Raw genomic sequence first — 22,014 nt, forward strand, 5'->3', positions numbered from 1 at the left:
AAGCGCCTACAATATTCCCTTGGCGAGTTAATTTTGGAGGTCTACCTGCCACAGGGTGGGTAAATATTTGCATCAAGTCATGCAATAAATTATGCAAGAGGTGGCTTTAAATTCATATGGTAGCTAACGTTAGTGCTTGACTGGTGATGTTTGTGTCTCGCCCTTCAGTAGCAAATGCCATTTTGTTTACAAAAAAGATTTATTTATAAAGGTTATTTTGTTCTATTAATATTTACAGTTACAGTTAGTAATATTTACAGAGTTAATGTAAATAAAAATAATTGTTAACATATTGGGGTATTAGGTACATACTGAGCCTAACATAAGAATTTCTCTGTCACTTATGTTTCTGTTTTTGAGTTCTGGTCCTTTTCAGTAGTACTTTTGGTGGAAAACCAGCCTAAAAATTCCCAGCATTTGGCTTGTGGTTGGTATTGATTTCCCACCCTGCTTATACATTCATAAACACATGCAAACGTACTGAAGCAGCTACCATTTCATAAACTTAATAGTGGTGGAGTTCACAAATTCTCACATCATCTTGCACTACCTTCTATAATGTAGAGCGTGTGCACAGACACTTGCACGCTCACACAACCACACAACAGACTTGGGAATTATTCTGTACGCTTGTTACAGAGAGAGAGAGAGAGATTGTGTTTTTTTTGTGTGTGTGTGTGTGTGTGTGTGTGTGTGTGTGTGTGTGTGTGTGTTACTGTATTCTCTTACTCCCTACAGCAAAGTCCAGTGCGTCTGCAGTGTGTGCGTGCCCTGCAGGGTCTGTACCAGGAGAAGGAATTCATTGGCCGCCTGGAGCTTTTCACAAGCAGATTTAAAGTGAGGCATCCCTCTGGATTGCACTCCTATACCTCCTTTAATGCATCTCCATCTCCCTCCCTACGTTTCTTTTTTCCTTTCTTTCTTTCTTGCTTTCCTCAGACTCTCTCTTCCCTATTGTTTCTAGCTTTTCCTCAGCTTATCGTATTCTTGTGAGTGTCTTTGTTTCTCTTTTGCTTGGTCTTCCCAAATGCTTCACCCCTTTTCTGTGTATCTGTTTTTCTTCTCTCTGTCATTTTTCATTCTCAGTGTCTCATTATTTTATATTCTTTATTATCTTTCCTGCCAGTTTTTATTTCACTTAATTTGTTTATGGGTTTTTACCATTTTTTATTTGTTCTTACTGTCTCTTCCTCTGTCTGGGTGTGTTAATTGCTGCCAATTACTGATGATTTATAATCTCTTCTCAAATACAAGAAAGCTCTCCTAAGCCACATGTGTTGCAGCAGATAAAATGTTTGTTTATGGTATGGCTTAGCTCCTTCTTTCTCCCTCTCTCTCTCTCTCTCTCTCTCTCTCTCTCCCTCCCTCCCTCTCCCTCTCTGTCTCTCTGTGTGTGTGTGTGTGTGTGTGTGTGTAGGAGAGAATGCTCAGTATGGTGCTGGACAAAGACCCAGACGTGGCCGTGGAAGTGGTCCATCTGTTGCTGCTGATCCAACAGTGAGTCTGTGGTGGTTGCTCTGTGTCACTATCTGCAGCATGCAGTGATTTCAAGTAGGCTGGGTGCTGTTGTCAGAAATGTCAAATATCACAATATCTTTGAGCGAGTACTTCTCTCCATATTTTGACTATATTGCAAGGATGACTGTTGGTGATGACTATTGCTGCATCCCTTTGTTGTAGTGCATCCCTTAAAACCAGGAAAAGACAGCACTTGGTGCACTGGTGTTCAATCCATTTTGTAAATTTAAGATTGGACTTTCCTTTTTCACACAATATTGCTGAATAGGGGCAGTGAGTGAGAAACTTGACCCTCCGTCAACACATACCACAAAATGGCAGGCTGTTGCTGAAAAATAGAGCACACTTGCTCAGTTAGCTTGCTTAAAGTAACTAAATGCCAAACATATCATGGTTTCTACTGGTGATAGTAAGTCCAACTTTTCAACAATGAAAATTATATTGGTTACTCACTCCTGTGTGATGCACACCTCGCTCAGAGTGCAGATGACTCACTGCATGAGTCATGATCTCCTAGGATGCTGAACACCTAACACCAGTGAGTCAAGTCAGAGATAATTTAAGTTTGTCGGGACTTCATGACTGAAGAGAGAGTGATTTGATTACAAGATCCAACACTTGTTACTGAAGTTTCAAGCTCCATTTCACTGTATAATAAGAAAGGTAATACCTTTCTTCAGGCGTTTTTTTACTAATTCAGATATTAAAAAATGATGAGATCATTGAATTGAGAACCATGTATCATGAATCAAATCAAAGCACTGAGGAAAGGTCAGCTTAGAAAGTCTAGGACCCTTGATGGTTACGGTATCATGTTCTCAATGTAGAATTGAGTATGTAACATTTGTGTGTGCCCATGTGTCTATTAGGAGGACTGAGGATGGCCTGAGAGAAGATGAATGTGGTCACATCTATCCCCTGGTGTTTGCTTCACACCGAGGTGTGGCTTCTGCCTCTGGCCTTTTTCTCTACCACAAGTAGGTTGTCACCCCCCCTCATTCTATACCCTGTTGGACTGAATAGTGCTAAGATATATATCTTTGGTCACAGAGGCTGTACCTTTTTTTCTGACAGCAGACAATTCCTTACATGTGCTTTGTTATTTATTTGGAAAATGCATTTCCACTACTTATTGCATATTTGCACATTTTATTAGAAACAAGCACTTTTCCTCAAAGAAAGTGTTAAAATGTTTCTGTGATATTAAGGCAATTTTGCCACAATTTTATCTTTCATTTCAGCCTTTATGCACTATAATTCAGTGAAGAAAAAGTGAATGGAAAGCCAGCTACTTGTATTTTTTTCATTTTCATTTCAGTGCTATATAAATCAAGGATAATTTTAGTATTATTTTTTGTTTTCTTTTACTGGTGAAAAGTGAGAATTCTTCCTCTAGTATTTTGTACGTTTCTATGGTAACTTTTATTAGGACAGTGAATCGAGAGATGTAATGATATACTGTAGGACTCATTCTGCTGTGCATTAATAGAACTAGTTACCAGTGTTTTTCATTATTATTATTATTAGTAGTAGTAGTAGTAATAGTAGTAGAAGTAAAAGTAGAAGGAGTAGTATGCTGTGACAGTAAATAATGCTGGACTGCTTGTGTGTGTCAGGCTGAAAACTCTGATTGACAGTGACAGTCAGAAGAAGGATACAGGTGGTGGGAGTGCAGACTTCTTGCAACTCCTGGTCTCATTCTACATGCAGAGTGAGGTAGTCTCTCTGTCTCCTCCTGTCCCTTAACACTCTGTCACTGTGTTTCTTTCTTTCTTTTCTCTCTTGAATTTAAATTGGAATAATATGAGAATATTTCAAGAATTTAGATTCTTTCTTTCAACCTGCAACTCTTTACCCTTCTAATTGTGGACAAACTGATGAGGCAATCATTATCTAACTGGAACATTAGCTGACTATTATGTTTCCATCTGATTATCACCATCAAGTACATCATACCACTCATTACAAATGGGTTATATCCTGAACATAGTGTGTGGGCAACATTTCCAGCTTTGCCACTTTATTCAGTTTGTGTCAGAACTGCCAGTGCAACTTGAAGGAAACACCAACTGTTTGACCAAAAGGGCTGAAATTTATGATACAGCCAGTAAAATTTTCTATTCACGTTTCACATGGGTATTAAATAATTAGCCATAATCTGTGTAAGGTAGACTTACGGTAATTATGTGTTTATTGTAGAGGTTGTCACTTAATGTGCTTTCCACTTCGTTGTTAAGAAATTATGTTTTATTCTTGAATCCCCTCACCATGGTTTTGGCATAGCTTTTTATCTTTTAGTTGTGAGGGGAAGAGAGTGCACACAATCAGTAATCATTATCCTATTCAGTGTCTCTGCTGAAAATGAAGGAAAAGTCCATGATGTCAGTGCTGTGTGGAATGAGTAGTGTTTCTGAATGTGTAATAAGCTCACAGATAAACTGGTTAGTCTGGTAGCCATTTGCTTCAGTCCAAAAGTCACAGGATTGTGTGAAATGTCTGGATAAAATTTGCAATTTCAGCTGTGTACTACACAGTACATTGAGTCATAGGGCTAATTTATTATAATTATTAATAATATTTTTATTATTATTCTTGTTGTTTTATTTTTAACTATGGGCTGTTGCATCAACTTTCAGTATCTCAGTAGCTGAAATTAATCTAAAACAAAAAATATCTTAGGTGGCTTTATACACCTGGGCTGGCTGACTAAATATCAACATCTTATGAGAAGCAGACTCCTTCCCTCTCATTCGCTCCCCCTGCTTGTTTTCCAGTTCCACGAACATGGAGCGTACCTGGTGGACAGTCTGTGGGGTGTGGCAGTTTCGGAGCTGAGGGACTGGGAGACCATGACGGCACTCCTGCTACAGAAGGAAGGTGATCGACAAGGTAAGACCAGGGCACGGAACCACTTTGATTGTTCAAAAGGTGTTTTTATAATAAAAAGCACCCCTCTAAACAATGGTTGATTACCTGCAAACATGGCCAGTTAAGTTTACAAACTTCAGCAGGCACAACCATAATTTTATTAGCATTTAACAAATTGTTGGTCTAATTTCCCATACTCGGGTAAGATCCTTCAAAGCCTTACTTTAGCCTTCCTTAGTTCTTACTTTTTATGTCCAAGTTCAGGATTCAGGATTCTGTACCATTAATGCTACTGTCGATAGTGAAATCCCTGCCTCTTCCATGATAAATTTCTTCCTGTATGATGATAAAATGTCTATGCAAAATATTGAGTCTAGGAAAAAGCAAATTAAAAAAAAAAAAGCTTGATTTAAAAAAAAAAAAAAAAAAAAATTTGCTGGGTTGACATAATTCCAAAAAAAAAAAAAAAAAACACTATTAAAAATCTTTGTGGTGCATGTTCGGCCAGGTAAACACAAGCACACGAAAATACACCACCAAACAACAAAATGGACCCAGGATAGATAGATAGATAGATAGGTATACTTTATTGATCCCAGACTGGGAAATTCACAGGAATAATAGGTACATCACCAGTGAATGATTTTTTTTAAACTCTCTCTGTGTTGCTAGATCTGATGTATGAGGAGGAGGGTGCTCTCATAGAGTTGATGGTGTGTGCCATGAGACAGGCAGCAGAGGCAAACCCTCCTGTTGGAAGGGCTCAGGGCAAGAAGGTGAGGACAGACACACATGCGCACACACACACACACACACACACACACACACAAATACATGCTTGTATTTCCTCTGTAATTTTATGCAGCAGTGTTGCCTAGGGGGAAATGTAAATTTTTGTTTTTGACCCACATTCATTCCTGTTTTGGTCCAAGTTATGGTGCCTACAGGGCTAAAAATATTTACTTTACATACTTACTAAAAACAAAAGCTTTGAAATTACAATATGCAACCTTCTAACAGTAAATAATATAAAGAAATGGTGGGGATGTATCAAACATGATATGGGTCTGGGTGTTGATTTTGTGGGTATGTGCATACAGTTCACGTTTGTCCGAATTTGGCTTTTCAGTGATGTTCATTGTTGTTTTTGGGCATGTAACATTTGCTGAGGTGCAACCAGTGGTGAGTAGGATTGTGACAAAACTCAGCAGCCACAGCAAGAACACTAAAAGAACAGCACAGCTTAATGTACACCTTACAAAACCAGTGAAGAAACATAGTAGATCAAGGTGGGTTTTTTTTTTTTTCTTTTCATTGCAGTCATTTTAATGATTTGTTGTCTCCAACAGCTGTGGTGGCTTTATGAATCAGTTTCCTCAGCCTCAGGCTACATGTCATTTGCATATTGTAGCTTTTAACATCAAGGCTCATCAGACTGGCCTGTCTAGTAGAAAGGCTCAAATATTTTTGAAATTGGTGCTACATGACCAGAGAAAAGGGGCTGTGGTCTTCCCTTTTGCTCAAAAGGTAGAAATTGTACAACAACCAGAATGCCCCGGGCTCGTTGCCTTCCAATTTTTAAAATTTAATTGATTTACTTGGCTGTGGTCTCGTGACTTTGAATGGACTCAGAGGATACACACACTCAGACATCATACCTGAATGCTTTTTGTCTTTATACTTGTATATGCATGGCTGGACTGCTGGCATGGCATGCAACTACACTATTGAACACACATGTGGGAGCAGATCCTCAGCATGAAGGATAAGAAGAGCCAGGCTCAAGACAAGAGACGCCTCACAGCACACTTCATCCCCTTACTGCCGCAGCTACTGGCCAAGGTACAAAGCCACAAAATGACCCTTAATAATTTATTTTATTGTCTTATCTGATACCTCATCTTACTAAGTTAAAATTATTGCACATAAATGGCTCCAGCTACTAAACTGTCTACCTGCTAAGACCCGTTATTGCTAAACATCCAAATGTATAAAATGCAATGACTGACGCATTCTTGGAAATTTCTGCACTTGCACCTTAATTTCTGCACCAGAAAGTAATGTTACAATGTCAAACTTTCTCCTCCATTATCTTTTTTTTCCTCCTTTGGTCTGCTTGATATATGTTGTGACTAACCACATCATACAAATTTCAGATATTGACCATACAATTGAACAATCACAATGCTTGTAGCCTGCATTGTTTGCAGTCCCATTTTGCAGACCATTTTTGGATTCTATTCATTTTTCTCTGCCTTTTCTTCCCATGTTTTAGTCACTATCATGCCAGCAACACTCTAAATAGAAGAATGTGTCAATTGTCATTTTATTTAATTGAGCTTTAATTACTAATTTCTCAAACTGTTGGCCAAGAAACAAAATTAACCACTGGTCTGTTTTGAGTAGACTCATAGTGCTGTATTTCAGTGACCATGACATAAGTGACACAAATGTGTTGTTTTTCTAATCGTCTGCTCACTGACAACCAGTACTCAGCAGATGAAGAGAAGGTGAGCCTCCTCCTGAAGGCTCCCCTCTACTTCGACCTGGAGGCATACAGCAGCGCTGGACGACTCGAAAAGGTAGGAGGGCGGGGCACCTGGAGGACTGAAAGAACTTCCCTGAAGTGATAGTCTCCTTTTCTATCGTGCAGTTCTTTCCCTCTTAGTAAATCATGAAGATTGAAATCTGAAAAGTTATATTTGCCATAATTGAAAGACCTAAAGTTATATATTTAACAATTTAATAATAATTACATTGCACTACTCATTTGAGTCAATACTGGGGGTATGCTAGACATGTTTTTATTTTTTCACTATATTGTTAAATGTTGTGATTGCGTTATACTTAAGGATTTTAGTGGAATGGTCATTTTTGTATCATAATTGTGATTTTCACTTTGAAAAAAAACAAACTTAAAATGACCGTGGTTAGGTTTGGATAGATAATATCAATCAAAACATGATGCTGTGTAGTAGAAGCATGTTCTGCATCATGTAACGTCACACACAAGGTCAAAAGGGGAAAAAAAGTTCAACATTGCATTAATTTTTAAATAACACGTTATGGTCCTCAAATTAATCACATGCATTAACATGTTCATTTTGACAGCCCTGGATAAAAGTTAACCAAATGATGCAGACAAATCTGATAACCTGTATCATATTCCCACATATACGACAACAAGTCGGTGATTTCCCTCTCTTTGACATTGCCTGTGCTCCTTCCTTTCCCCCACCTGTCCCTTCTCTCTGTCAGTGTCTGGACCTGCTGCTGTCGCAGGTATGTGGCATCGTGCAGAAGCACACGGTTACTGGCGTTCTGGAGGCTTGTGCCCGCCTGGCCAGTGCCCTTTGCTCGGACTGCTACACCTTCTCCTCTCGTGCACGCCTGATGTTCAGCCAGCTGCTGGACCGCCTCACTGAGTGCTTCAACACCTTTGTTAATGATCTGCTGCAGGTAGGCGAGTGCATTGGTAATGCAAAATTTAGCACACATGCTCATATATACAGTGGAAGCTGACATTAGCTCCTCACAGATGTACCAGATATATTTATATCGGATTATGATATGGTTAGAAAAAAAAAACACTGGAGTCAAAAGTACTTGTGATAATTTAAAAACAATGTTATCATTTTATAGTTTGTCTAGTGGACCCTATCATTTGCAATATTGTCTTGATCAATGAGTTAGCAGACACCTTCATAAATGTATTATTCAAATAATATCAGGATTCCAGTATACATCTTTTTTGCAATTACCTGATTACCAAATTTGAGGATTTTTTTTTTCAAATATTCATTTCTGTTTGTAAAAATATTAGGCCAATATATCATTATCAGATGTTTTTTATTCTTGTGTATTGATATTGGTATCATCCTCAAAACTCCAATTTCACTTGAGCTCCATTACTCAGAAAAAAAAAAAAAATTTACAGCTCAAAAGCAGTGTCTCTAAATCAACTATTTTATTGACTATTCATTGTAATGTTACAGCAGATAAAAAGAGTAAAACTGTGGTGCTGTCCAGTGATGCTTGAGGGAAAAACAAAGTACAGCAGTAATCCAGACAAATCACAATGCAGATCTACATCTACAATCTACAATCAATCTACATGCAGACATGTCTAGTTAATATGGGATGTTTTTAATTAATGTTTAATAAATGGTTTCCCTGTAATATCAAAAAAAACTCAGATTGGATCCATTGCAACTATTCCCTTAAAATTCATTCAACCTTTATTTATTCTCGAATGGACATTGAGGTTACCCTCATTTTCAATGCCGTCGAGTTTACAAGTGCATTAAATAAAATATGTGTGTGTGTGTGTGTGTGTGTGTGTGTGTGTGTGTGTGAGTGTGTGTGTGTGTGTGTTTGTGTGTGTACATTTATGTATAAGGGTACTGCAGATGAAGATGACATGTACAGTGCAGCCACTGCTTTGAAGAGAATTGCAGCATTCAGCAGGCAAGTGTGTATGAGTGCTTATACATGCACATAGCCCAGACGATACTGATTACAAGTGTGTGTGTGTGTGTGTGTGTTTACAGTGCCATGGACCTGACAGGCTGGAAGCTGTTTGATCCCTGTTTTCAGCTTCTAAAGAGCAGAGTGGAGAGCAAAGACCTTGACAAGGAGGTTTGAGATAAATATAATTTCATCTCAGGGTGACAGGGTGGTGGTGTGATCAGGATCCAAAATTAACTTTTTGGCTCATCTGCCAGTGGCAAGTAAACTAAGCAAATTTACCCAAGATATTTGTCACAAGCCATAAAACTGCATCATGCATTATTTACATACTGTGCATTTGAGCTTCATATTTTAGCCAGCAGTCCCTGCGTTGTTCCGACGACACTTCTCGCAAGGACGACGAGCTCCATGACTTTTTTCTTCATCTTCATGTTTTCTTCTTGGTGGCTTAACACTGGAAATATGTTACCACATCTCTAACAACATATAACACAGATGTTTCTAATAGCAAAAACATGGACAGACATGGACAAACAGGAAGCAGCTTTGATTTGATTGCCTGGCGTTACAATAGATATGGTGGACAGTGAGGATGACATTAGTCTCAGTCAGTGCATGCAAAAAACAGTGATGTAAACCTGGCTTTATGCTGAAAGTCCAACTTAACTACTGTAGAGTTGTGCCATATCATATCGTTGACTGGGGGGCAAGTTGAGCAGGGTCAAATAGAGTAAAACACTAAAGATGGAGGATTAACTAGAATTAAGATTGTGAAATAAGAAATGTTAAGAAATTAGGCTAATGTATTTTTTCAACTATTATCTCCTCCCTACTGTACAGTGTCATTCTGTGGAAAACATTGTAGTTGTTGTCTTTTTTTCATATTATCCTGAATATTGTTACAGCAAATTAACATGAAATATTGTGATATTATTTTAAGTCTATATCACCCACCCCTAATTTACTTGCGACCTGACTGGTGAACACAATTTACCAGCCAAACCAAAAAATTACCTCCATGTAGCAGGTAAATGGTGTTTATTTTGGACCCTGGGAGTGCTTATGGAGATGACAATTTAAGGTGGTTCAAACCACCCTGACCATAAACATTTTCTTTGGTTAAGTGTCCTTTAAGCATAACACAGAAATCCTTGTGTTGGGAACATCTGATTCCATTAATTAATTGATTCCCAGTGTTATACCCTTCCCTTTTTATTTTATTGGGAAAAAAGGTGCAGTTTTTAGCTTCCTTGTTTTTTGTAGGTGAGAGATTGCAAGACTGTAATGTATCAAAGTGTGCAGCAGCAGAGTGAGCATGTTCAGTTTTAGAAAAGGGCAAACTAGTCTATTGCAGTTAAGCCACAAGGAAATTGCTCCTGTACTGCTGAGAACTGAACTGAATCCACACTCTGCGACCTTAAGTCCCACTGCCTCCCATCAAATGTTCCAGTCACTCACATAGTGTACAGTATGTGATGTGTGTGTAGTTTCGGATGCTGAAGTCATTTAGAGATGTCATGAGTAACACAATATCAAAAATGTGATATGAGGAGATTTGTTTTATTTAGCAGTATTTTGGACTTAGATAATATACTGAATATCAGAAGGGAATCGTCAAGGAATCAGCTTGGTAAGAAGTAGTTATTAAGCAATCTGCACGGATTAAATCTTTTCAGTTCCCAACCTTTGTTCGCTTTTGAGAGGGGCAAGTGAATTTCCCAATAGGGATAAATCAAGTGTCACAGTACTTTATCATATGTTAAGATAATCCACCAATCAAAGGTAAATAAATTTTGCTCCATGGTGTGTATGTGTCCGAATTTATCTTAAAAAACAGATACTGGTGGAAGATTTAGTATTTACATAGACACAAAACCTTTATGTCCTTGTGATAGCTGACACAGAAGCTGACTAACTTCCCTTTGTGTAATTTCAGCTCATGGTGTCAGCTCTGAAGTGTGCTGCCTTCCACCTGCTCTGGGCCAAAGTGAATGCGGTCAGCTCCAAGCCAACCGAGGTGCTCGTCTTACATTATAAAAAAGCTATGTTTTTTTCTTTCTCTAATCCTAAATGCTGCTCTCTTAATGTATTTCTTAAGGAATCAGGAGCTGCAGTATGTCAGCTGTGCTGGTGGTAAAGCTGTTTTAAGTCAAAATGATGTAGCAGTGATTCATCTCAGTAGTTATTTTTCCATCCACCTTTCAAGTTACTTTTAAGTAAACTTTTAATCTGTTGTGGAAAATAAAATGCAAATTTTGTTGCATTTACATGTGTTGGGTTGAAGCAAATAAATAGGATTTATGAGAGTAGCTCCATCAGAGAACATGTACCACAAGAAAAAAGATTCATTAGCACAAAGTAAGTTGTTTGGCTGTTTTAGTATGCATTTGGTAAATGTGTTTCCATTACTGTCACATAACCTCTTATCTACAAATTTGATCAACATTTTCTTTTTTCCATTTCAGTCTTTCTTCTTTAATAATACAACCATACAGATCATAATTCGCAGAAGAATATGTGGATGGAAAAGCAGCTACTGTGACCTTGTTCTCAGCCTTCCAGTAGCTCCATCAGAAAAAAGGGCTGTAACTGAGTTGTAACTCATAACGTCAGCTGACCCGCTAATCAGAGGATTAAATTCATTCTATAGCATCTATAGCATCAGTTACTCTGATCCTCAGACCTGCCTGAGTCACAGGTAAAGCAGTTGTAAAATGCTTAGGGGGGTGAGGTTGACTGTGGAATCTTAATTATCACTGATTGCTGTTTAGTTTTTAGCATTTCCAGCATGTATTTCGGCAATTACTTTTTATATTTTCTGCTTAAGAACTGTTTAGCAGAAAGATAACATTTGGAAAATACACTTACTGTGATACAAGGTGATTGCTAGGGATTTCAAGATGGTTGTTAGGTTGTTTCTAGGTGGTTGCTAGGCTGCATCAGCAGGTGGCTAGGGTGCAGTAGGTGGTTATTGGGATGTTAATGGATGGTTGCTAGATCGACTGAGAGAGCGAAACGATGAAACGGAGTGAAAGCCGGTACAAGTCTATAATACAGTGATGTATAATGACTTTGCACACTGAAGTTGTTGAAGTAACCAATTAGAACACCAAGACACAGATGTAATTCTGAAAGAAGCTGAACAATTTTAAGTTTTAGTCAGTAATTCAAAATAAATACTAGATTGGCAGTCAAATGTTTGGGCAGACAAATAAAGAATAATGGTCAATAGTGATTATAAATTGTGTGCTACTTTATAACTAGTCCACTAACAAATTAGGATTAACATTTACTTAGTATGTAGTGATTATTGAGCTAAAATGAAATGTTTATTTGTATTCTCTCATATTAAAATGATATAAAAAGTGATATGCCAGTATTTTACAAAGGCAAAAAGCTCCTCAAGGCCACAATTTACATTGATACAGCTAAACAGTGTTGTGTTCCAGACTGCAGTATTGTATGTGTTTCTACTGTTTAGTACAAGGAATAAGCAGCTAAGAGGTTCTGTGTTGTGCCAAATGTCTCTTATCTGTTGTAAATTGGATGTACTGGTTGTGTTTCTCCTGGTTTATTGCTGCAGCATGTCACTGCTGCCCCGCATTATTCACACACTGAGAATGTAAAACATTCACTTACTGTTGGAGAATGCCAGCCTACCTGGTCTGCATGATAGTTTTATAAAAGCCATTCCCACCGCAGCCAACTAATGGTAATCATGTTGGTGGCCATCCTGCATTTTTATGGAGCTCCACACGCCCATCTTGTTTACCAACTCACCAGCTGTGCAGACAGCAGGCAATTAACACAGCAATCTGTTTGAGAGCATCCAACCCCACGTCGACTGTTGAAAGATGCTCTCTCTCACTGGTTCACACACACTGAGTTTCTCTCTGTGTGCTTGCTCTGTCTCTCTCATTCTATGTCTTCAGTGTGTCTTGCTCTATATAACTTCAATCTTCCACTCATTCTTTCTCTCATACCCTTTCTCACTCCTCCTGCATCTCTCTGACTCACATAATCACACACACACACACAAATACGCAGCACCCCCCCCCCCCCCCCCCCCCCCCCCACCCCACCCCACCCCAGGGCATCATGATTACTCAAGCAACCACTTGTGTGTTTAACTAAACCAGTTCCAAAGCGAAAAACAAACAAATCCCACCCTGATGCATGACTATATTGATTACTTGTCCATTCTCATACTTTCTAAGAGCACTCAAACTGATGCCACATACCTTCTGTACAAGCAAATATTTACACACACATACTGCACATAAACAGTTATGCAGGGTGGGATATTAAAATCAAACAAATGTTGGTAAATTAAGAGTTGGGCCCTCAACTGGAGGACACAGACTCTTTGATGAAGACACTAATTCTTAGAAACTCAAGTTCTATACTCCTGTGTTTTGACCTTCATTTGAAAGGAGAGACAGTATATTTTGCTTTTATTACATCGTAATAATAATACTTGACAGGGACCACCATTGTTTGCTGTTAATACCTAGTCTTAAATCCCAGTTGGCTAGTAAATCAGTGAAAATGGGAGATGGATTTAGTGTCTGGTGGATCAAAACTATCCTTACATTTCTTTCTTAAATGGCCACAAATGCACATATTGGTGTGTATGTTTCCCCCTCTGCTCTTCCTCCCTGCATCGTCGTTTCCACCAGGTGGAGTTAAGGCGTCTGAAGAAGGAGGTGCGTTCGTTCTGCAGTGTGTGTCGGACGTGTCTGTCTCTGGGCCAGGCTGTGATCAGAGACCAGGTAACAGCTTTGTTTTCATGAGCAGCATCCTCCAAATAAGGTAACAGTGCAGCCATATCATTGTGATAACTGAGGCTGTATCTTAATTATTTAAAGATATTAAAATTCTTTGTTCATTGTTTTCACTTTTTTCAAAATAATTTTGCTTGAGTATTTTTTTTTTTTTAACTTTATTTCAGTGTCTCTATGTTCACCATCTACTTTTTCTTGTTTAACTCCATTGTCAAGAGGGTCTCATTGTCTGTACTATGGGTAGCCTTCACGTATGATAAAGAAAACTTGGAAGTTTTGTCAGTGAAGATCAAGGAGAACCTCTTAAGCTTGAGATAGGTTGCCATTTTGACAGGTATATAAAATAAGCCATCTCAGACAAATTTACCAAATACCAGCTCCTAGCTGCAGGGCTGTGAATTTGTTTGGAAATTGGATTGTCACATAGTCACAGACTGGAGACCCATCCAAAAAAAGAGCCAAGCAACATAGAAACATCAGTAGTCACGCCAAAACTGGTAATTAGGCAGAGTAACAGAAGAATGCATTGTTCAATCCATGTTATGTATATAATCAATGTTGAACCATGTCTAAATTTTATTTGAAATAAAATTTAATGAGTAGTGAATTTAAAAAGAATAAGAAAAAAGCTTGTTTGTTCTTTTGTCCACAGGCATTTGAGCTGTTGTGTGACTTGCTGCTGTTGTACAGTGTGGGTTCATTTCGCTCCGAGCCTGCCCTCCAAACTCTTGCTTACTTGCCTTCTGACCCCCTTCGCTCTGAGATGGCTGCTTTTCTCCTCGACTACATCTTCACTGGCCCCGAAGACGACGAGCTTGCTGGTAATCCCTTTTTCAAATGGCTGTTGAAAAGTGATAGTGACAGCTACTTCTGTGCTGGCATTGTGCCACACTGATCTGCATTTCCATTAACAGTTTAAGCACACTGAGTTGTGCTGAGCCACCCCTCCAGAGTAGGGCCGAAATGCGCCGCACCTGCCCTCACGTGGGCTCCAGCGACGTCAGAGGGCTTCATCATCAGCAGAGAGAAACTGAACCATGTGCTGAGTCAAACTGAATAGAGCTAGGCCAGCACATGTATATGGAAGAAACAGCATTACTGAAGGAGTGCACAATTCAGATAAATTATGGTACTTTCCAGAAGCCTCAAAAGTCCTTTGTTGACAAAGTGGTAACACATACCAAACTATATGCATTTTGTGTACCAGCTACACATTTCTTTGTCAAAATAGAATTCTAAATATTGAATACTGTGTATTTTGGAAATACTGAATGATATGAAGGAAAGGGTTTATTTTTATTTATTTATTTTTTTTTTTACCATGGATATGTAGTCTTTTAGAAACAAAATTTTAAGTTTAACCACCAGAGCTCTCTCAAAGAGCGCCTACTTCCATTTGTGCCTTAGAACAGCAGTTTTTGACCTCTTGTTTAGATGTGTTTTTATAACAGTTCTTTTTTTGTATTTCACCAAGAACTGCCAATTCCCAAGCCGAACATCAGTTAACTGAGACATTGTATGTCTCTCGCATGTTTTCTGCTTGTGCCTTATCAACACCTCAAAGCTTTCTTGCTGCCTCCCCGTCTACATTTCCCACTTCAACTATTATTCTGTTACTCCCCCATCTTCCGCTTCTGTTCACCCCTTCTTCGCGCTCTGTCTCTTCCAGGTGAGAATGAGGAGGAGGTGAAGATATCCATCCTACAGCGAAAGCGCAATCAGCTGGCTGGCTACTGTAAGCTCGTCATCTACGGAGTGCTAGACCTCAGCGCCGCCACAGATGTCTTCAAGCACTACAGCAAGGTGGGGGGAGGGGGGTGGAGGCAGACCTGGAGGAGGAGGATAGAGATCAAATCTTAGACTGGGAGGGAAGGAGGAACTGGAGGCAAAGAAGACAAGATGGGAAATATTATGTAGAGAATAAAAAAAGGATATTTTTTGTATTTTTATATGCATTGTGCACAGCATAATCCATAGGCTTCATTCTAAAGCCTCATGATATGAAATGGCTGCCTGACAAAATAATGGAAATGAAGAGGACAAACCGGGTAGTGGTAGTGGAACAAGTAATAAAAAGGCAAAGTAGGAAGAGAAGATTGTTATGAGAGAAAAGATAAATAGATAGACTCAGGTAAAAACAAAAAACAGGGTTACAGAGAACAAGTTAGTCAAAGGGAAAATGCAAATAAAAGAGGGAATGTGTAAGTGTATGGAGGATGGTGAGAAGATCTTTTTTAGGACCAGTGAGGGTGCTACAGAATGAGTCACAGGGAACAGTGGTTGAAAGGCACAGAAATAACAAGAATGTAATATTACTTTAACAGGTTAAACATTTTAGCCACTGCTCTTATCCAGAGAGACCAGTGACGAATCACTTGAATAACTTTGTTTCTTGGTTTTCTGTAGTACTACAGAGACTTTGGGGACATCATCAAAGAGACAATAAGCAAGAGCAAGCTCATCAATCCGGTGCAGAGTGCCAAGACTGTCTGTCTGTGTCTGCAGCAGGTGTGCACTGATATCTGATATATTGATAATGAACCTATAGCCACAATGAATGTAGGGTGCTCTCAAAACAAAATATTAAATAATTAGTGGCATACCTTAAACATCAAGTAAGAATTTTGCAGTTTGTGTTGTAAGTCTAAATGTTAATGGTCTAAATGTTTAACTGTTAATCGTATCATCTTACGCTATCAAGCCACTTTCACAGATTTCACTATTTTTTATTTATTCTTTCACAAGCAATGTGTCACATCAGTTTTTATCACTTCATCTGTTACTTGAACTCTCATGAATATCTTAGTATCAAAGACTGTGCAGTACTCAGATGGCACAAAATAATTCACCAAAGAACAGAGCTGGCTCAGATAATGTTTGATGTAACCTACATGGTTACCTATTTGTACCTGATGAATGAAGCTTAACAGATTAGTTTTGACGGTGTCAAAGATTGGCAATTACAGAAGAGCATATTCAAATCACCTTTCAGTACTTTGCTGTAATTGTTTCTACCTTGAGTTGCCAGCAAATAAGTGAAATAGTCTGTCCTTTTCTCAGGAGCTATTTGAATATCTTGTGTTCTGAATAAGGCAGGCAGTTGTGTGTGTGTGTGTGTGTGTGTGTGTGTGTGTGTGTGTGTGTGTTTGTTCAGCTGTTCTCAGAGATGATTTCAGAAGACCAAAGCAGGGAAGAACTTGGAGAGATTAAAGATTTGGCCAAGAAGCTTGCCATGAGCTTTGGCATTGATCTGCATCGTGTCCGCAAGCCACTTGTGGCCCTACACACGTCAGTAACACACTTTCCTCTGACAAACACACACACAGACCAGTGTTTCTGGGTGAATTTTCAGTAAGCTGAGGGTAGGCATTGTTCATTCTTAGGCCCTGTCCAGGTGGGTGGAGGGTTACTGCAGCAAAATGACTGAAAAGAAACAGTCTCATATATTGATCCTGCAAAACACTGCATTTCCTCTTGTATGATAATGATTATCAACACAGAGCTAATGGTGAAATGCCACACTTCAAGGAAAAGTAATTCAATAACGCTGTCCAGTTAACAGTTTAAGCATCTGTTTGTAAAGCTGAAACTGACTTAATGACAGCTGTAACTACAACTGTACTGTAGCTCAGTGTTTTAAAAGTAGCTTTCTAAACTAAATTATTCTGTCGTATTCATTGTGTGTGTGTGTGTGTGCTATTGTGTTTGTGCTCGTAGGGATGGTATACGTTTTGCTTTCCGAGACCCAAAGGAGGAAGGGCCGCAGCAACCCAACCTGGCCTTCTTGGAGATCCTTAGCGAGTTCAGTTTCAAGCTGATTCATCAGGATCGCACCCTGCTGTGAGGAACAATGACACACACAAACTCAACTATATCCACACAAACATTTACTCATACACGGGAAAGTTTGTTTCACATGTTCGTACACACTGTTTACTGCCCTCTATTTACCTCACTGAGGAACAACATGAAAGCAGGCCCACTGCCAACAGCTGTTATCTGTATAATGCATTTTATTAAGAGAGTGTCCCTGCTACTGAAATCCAATAGAGCGACAAGTAGCATTAGAGAATTAATTACAAAATACTTCATTTTCTGTCTTTTTCACATGTAGATTAGATTTCCAGATGGAGAAAACTCATTCTATTGGTGTTTTTTGTTTAGTTGTTTTTTTTTTTTTTGTTTGTTTTTTTGCAAATTTATCCAAAACTAATTGTATAAATATTTACATATTCAGTAAAGCAATGGATTTGACCCATAATATTCAATTAACAACTCAAATTTGGAATTGGTACTCTTAAAATCTAGGTTTTGGACATTAAAATAAGCTTCTCAGAGGAAGAAATGACTCAAACAGAATTTTCAGGTCATGTGCTAGTCCTTAATACATTTATTTTCTTCATATATTAGTCATGGTAAAATATATAATATTTGATATGGTAAAAACCTATTGAAACCCAATAAAATTTAGCAGCCACACAAAGGTTTTCCTTGGTCTTTGTCCTCATGCCTCTGTTTCTCTGTCATCCCCTCCCAGGTCTGAATTCCTGAAAGCAGAGTGTCCCAGGGCTGCCCTCTCCTGGCCATCAGTCAGAATGTACCGGCGCTCCTTAGAGAGCCGCTCCTCATCCAGACCCACTGAAGAGGGAGGAGGAGGAAGCGAGAGGAGCAGCACCCCGTCCTCACACGACACCCCTGTAGCTAAACGCAGGAGGCCCACCGCCAAGGGTGAGATGCACACTCAAACACATACACATTGTTCAAGGGTACAAAAAACCCATTAACAATATAGATAAATGGGAATAATAATGTGATACTTCATTGATACATGTAGGGAAATTCTCCTCTGACTTGAGGTCAGAGGCCAGGGTCAGCTATGAGACTGGAGCTGGTGGGGATTCAGTGTCTTGCTCAAGGACACTTCAGCAGAGTAGATGCTTTCTTGCATGGTACTTCAAGTTGAATTCTTTGTTTTGCTTCCACTAGTTCATATATTTTCCCAGAGGGTCCCAGTGGGAATTGAACTCCTCAGTGTTTTGTGACCCTTCATCTAGAGTCATAGATGGTCCAAGGATCCCATGGGTCATAGAATTTTTTGAAGTCCTATAATTTTCAGAAGTTTGTTCCCAACAATGAAGTCAAAGAAATATCTTAATTTCCCCTGTAGAATAAAGCAGAATAGTAAACTTTAATAACACCTCTGAATCTGAAGTGTGTTAAAAAATGTTTGCATAGTGTAAAAAAAAAAAAAAAGCATGTCATGTCTTTTAGGTCATGGAAATTCAACAATTTAGGAATTTTTCAATTGATATTCATTGGGAACGCTGATGTACTGAATTAAACCTCTACCTCCTCCAGGTTTGGCGTCCAGTGTCAGCAGAGGATCCTGGTTGGACAGCAGCAGTATCCATAGCAACCTGCCCACCCCAGCCCTCACCTCCACCGCCCAGCGACAGCAGGCCAAGCAGGTGGCCGCCGTGCATACCAGAGCCAAAGACCCTGATAAAGGCAGCGACCTTACTGAGCCAGTGTCTGAGGATGAGTTCTCACAAGCGTATGTTGAGTTTTGTGCAGTGACACATCTGAAAAAAATATCTACCAGCTCCATATCAGGGTTTAAGAATTAACACCAGCCACATGCCAATGCTGGTAAATGTCTGTCACTGTATTACAGTTTTTTCAATTGCTTACACACAAAACCTTTATATATCACACTATTTCTAAACTCTTTCACTCAAACCTCACAACTTCACCTCAAATCAGCAAAACCATAAACTAATTCCCAGCCTTGACACAGTTTTCAATTTAGCTATTCACTTTTTGCAAATCAATACACACAATTCTCTAGCTAACACATAAAAATCTATCAGAAAGTAACTTGATTTCCCATTTCAAACACAACCAATCAAAATGCCACACTTATTCATCAGCGCCTCAAACTCTGTCCTCACATGTGTAAACAATAATTGCTTTACTGAACACCAACCAATCACTCTTGACATAGGCCTATAAAACTATCTGTCTTGAACAATGGATAACGATGCAGAGAGCCAGGGGAGTCAGAGGAAGACGCAGAGGATGACGAGTCCAGGTTCGTGGAGGACGCTTTGGAATAGTGATGGGTCGTTTGCGAACGGACCGGCTCCTGATTGGGAGCTGTGTTTTTTTTTTTTCCAGGAGCCGAATTTTTTTTTTTTTCTGCGAAAACCGCACGTGATTGGTCAAGATGTGGGGTACCGTCTGTCTCTGCTGAGCGCTTCACCCCGAACCGGCATTACACACACACACACACACACATACATACACGCACACACACACACACACACATACACACACACACACACACACACACACACACACACACACACGCACGCACTCACACTCTCCTCCATATGTGATGGTTGGTGTACTTTGATGCTGCACAATGCAGCAACTGATTTATTCAGAAAATTAAATATTTTTGGTTCCATTATTGCTTGTGTTGATTTCTTTTTGCATGCTACTATATTTTCACTCTTATATGGCAATATATCAAGAAAATCCATAGAAACAAAAGAGCTTTAGATTTAGAGCAACAGTGTGTAAATGATATACACAAGTATGTGATACAATGGGAGATGTGTTTGTGATGTGAGACAAATGCTTGCTTTTGAGATGTGTTTACAATATTTTGAATACTGTGTTTCAGTTTGCAGTAGATAGGGCGCATTTTGCATTTTGTGTTAGCAGTAGTTGGATTTGTGTGTAAAGTTTTGAGAAAAAGACACAGAGCTTTGAAAATGTGTGTAAGCAATTGAAAAAAACTGTAAGCAACACCAGAGAGTCAGCCTCTCTCTCTTCTCTCATAAAGGTAGATGTACAGAGTGTAGATAGGGACAATACAGAGCTATATTATAGATATTTTCTGCAGTTAATCTCCCTCCTTGGCTAAATATGACAGAGGAAGCTTTACGTATATCCTGCTCTCCAGGCCCCAGATGCGTAAGGTGAAGCCCAGTAAACGGCGCCAGCCTGTCCTCTCCTCCACTCGGAATGACCTGGACTCTCACCTGACTCTGTAAGACCTCAGACCTGCAACTGCAGCTCCATGTTCTGCTAAGAATTTGAAAACACAATATAGCAATAGAAAAACTTTGATTTTATTTATTTTACTTATCATGTTATTTTTTTGTGATTCACTGTTCAATAACGCTGAAATATGCGCTGAAGGATCTGGTCTCAAAAAGTGAGATGATGATGTCAGCCAAAAACTGTGAATGTGAGTTGTCTTTTCCAGAGTACTTTATCTTATTTTATTTTATTTATTTATGACCAGGTTTGTATTCATCTTTTTGTTTCCAGAAGGTTAGGCTATTTAATCATGTTTACATCAAACAAAATGTACAGTGAATTGTTTATCCTTTCGCTTTCCCAATGTTGGATAAATCATTTCGGGAGCGTTGGGGTCATTAAGTGATACCTATTTGCAAAGAACTGTCAGCTGAAATTGATGTGAGATTTGTCTGTGCTCCACAGGCTGTCTTTGATTGAGGAGGATAATATGGAAGAAGAGCCTGAGATCGAGGACTTTGAAAGCGACTCTGACCATGATACTCACTTCTCAATGGTAATAAAATATAAATGTCAAGAAGTAAATCTCAGTAAAGCGTGGACAGTGTTGTGTTTCAGTCTACCCATGTTTGTTCCTATGATTCTTTTCAAACTGTCATCCCCAGTCAGTAATCACCATAAGACCAATAACCACAAATACAAACAAAAACTCATTTTCAGAATATTAGTTATTTTTCTAATTTATTGAAAAGATCCTAATATCACATATTGTATACATGTTACTACTGATTCAAGCTGATATGGGCCTTCAATATATAAATAGTAACACGTAAAATGTTGTGATAAAAATATTAAGGAGTGTATCTCTGGTCATGCTTTGTTCCTCTCTGTTTTGCCCTGCAGCCTTCGACCCATTACACCTCAAACAGTTTACTGGAGGACCTTTTCTAGTTGGAGCTCAGAGGCCAGCAGCACGTCAGGACAATATCTCCTCTGAAGTATTTAGGTTACCACATTTTGTAGTTCTACTGGATTTCAATGGTTTAAATACATTTGAGTGTACAAAATATTAGGGTGATCTACTCTTTGCATAAAATATGCCGACAAGGAAACCCGTCCTGAAATAAAATGGATGCAGTTCAATCTCAATAATTTATTACTTTTTTGTCACTCATTGTAGCAATTCTGTTATGGCAGTTTTCATCATAACCTCCAGAAATGTGGCTGGCTATTAATGTTAAAAAAAAAAAAAAAAAAAAAAAGGAAACAATGCTGGCCAGGTTTATGTGTTCACATAATGTGTCTTTGTTTTGGACATGACTTA

At 38.9% G+C, this 22,014-nt stretch overlaps 1 protein-coding gene across 3 annotated transcripts in view; it reads left to right on the forward strand.

Moving 5' to 3' along the window:
* stag3 (STAG3 cohesin complex component) overlaps nt 1-22,014 on the forward strand; it is a 35,283-nt gene extending 13,269 nt beyond the window's left edge. For all 3 annotated transcript variants that reach the window (XM_030062482.1, XM_030062483.1, XM_030062481.1), the window contains 23 exons: nt 739-837; nt 1,418-1,497; nt 2,388-2,495; nt 3,135-3,234; nt 4,293-4,407; nt 5,059-5,162; nt 6,136-6,228; nt 6,876-6,968; nt 7,645-7,845; nt 8,786-8,853; nt 8,937-9,024; nt 10,793-10,873; nt 13,536-13,628; nt 14,293-14,461; nt 15,310-15,443; nt 16,047-16,148; nt 16,795-16,928; nt 17,358-17,480; nt 18,178-18,368; nt 18,999-19,194; nt 20,611-20,697; nt 21,156-21,246; nt 21,594-22,014. In XM_030062482.1, the coding sequence (XP_029918342.1) occupies nt 739-837; nt 1,418-1,497; nt 2,388-2,495; nt 3,135-3,234; nt 4,293-4,407; nt 5,059-5,162; nt 6,136-6,228; nt 6,876-6,968; nt 7,645-7,845; nt 8,786-8,853; nt 8,937-9,024; nt 10,793-10,873; nt 13,536-13,628; nt 14,293-14,461; nt 15,310-15,443; nt 16,047-16,148; nt 16,795-16,928; nt 17,358-17,480; nt 18,178-18,368; nt 18,999-19,194; nt 20,611-20,697; nt 21,156-21,246; nt 21,594-21,641 (2,598 nt within the window). In that variant the 3' untranslated portion in view covers nt 21,642-22,014. The remainder of the gene's footprint in view (nt 1-738; nt 838-1,417; nt 1,498-2,387; nt 2,496-3,134; nt 3,235-4,292; nt 4,408-5,058; nt 5,163-6,135; nt 6,229-6,875; nt 6,969-7,644; nt 7,846-8,785; nt 8,854-8,936; nt 9,025-10,792; nt 10,874-13,535; nt 13,629-14,292; nt 14,462-15,309; nt 15,444-16,046; nt 16,149-16,794; nt 16,929-17,357; nt 17,481-18,177; nt 18,369-18,998; nt 19,195-20,610; nt 20,698-21,155; nt 21,247-21,593) is intronic.

Source organism: Myripristis murdjan, chromosome 10 (genome assembly GCF_902150065.1).
Source record: "Myripristis murdjan chromosome 10, fMyrMur1.1, whole genome shotgun sequence".
Taxonomy (NCBI): Eukaryota; Metazoa; Chordata; class Actinopteri; order Holocentriformes; family Holocentridae; genus Myripristis; species Myripristis murdjan.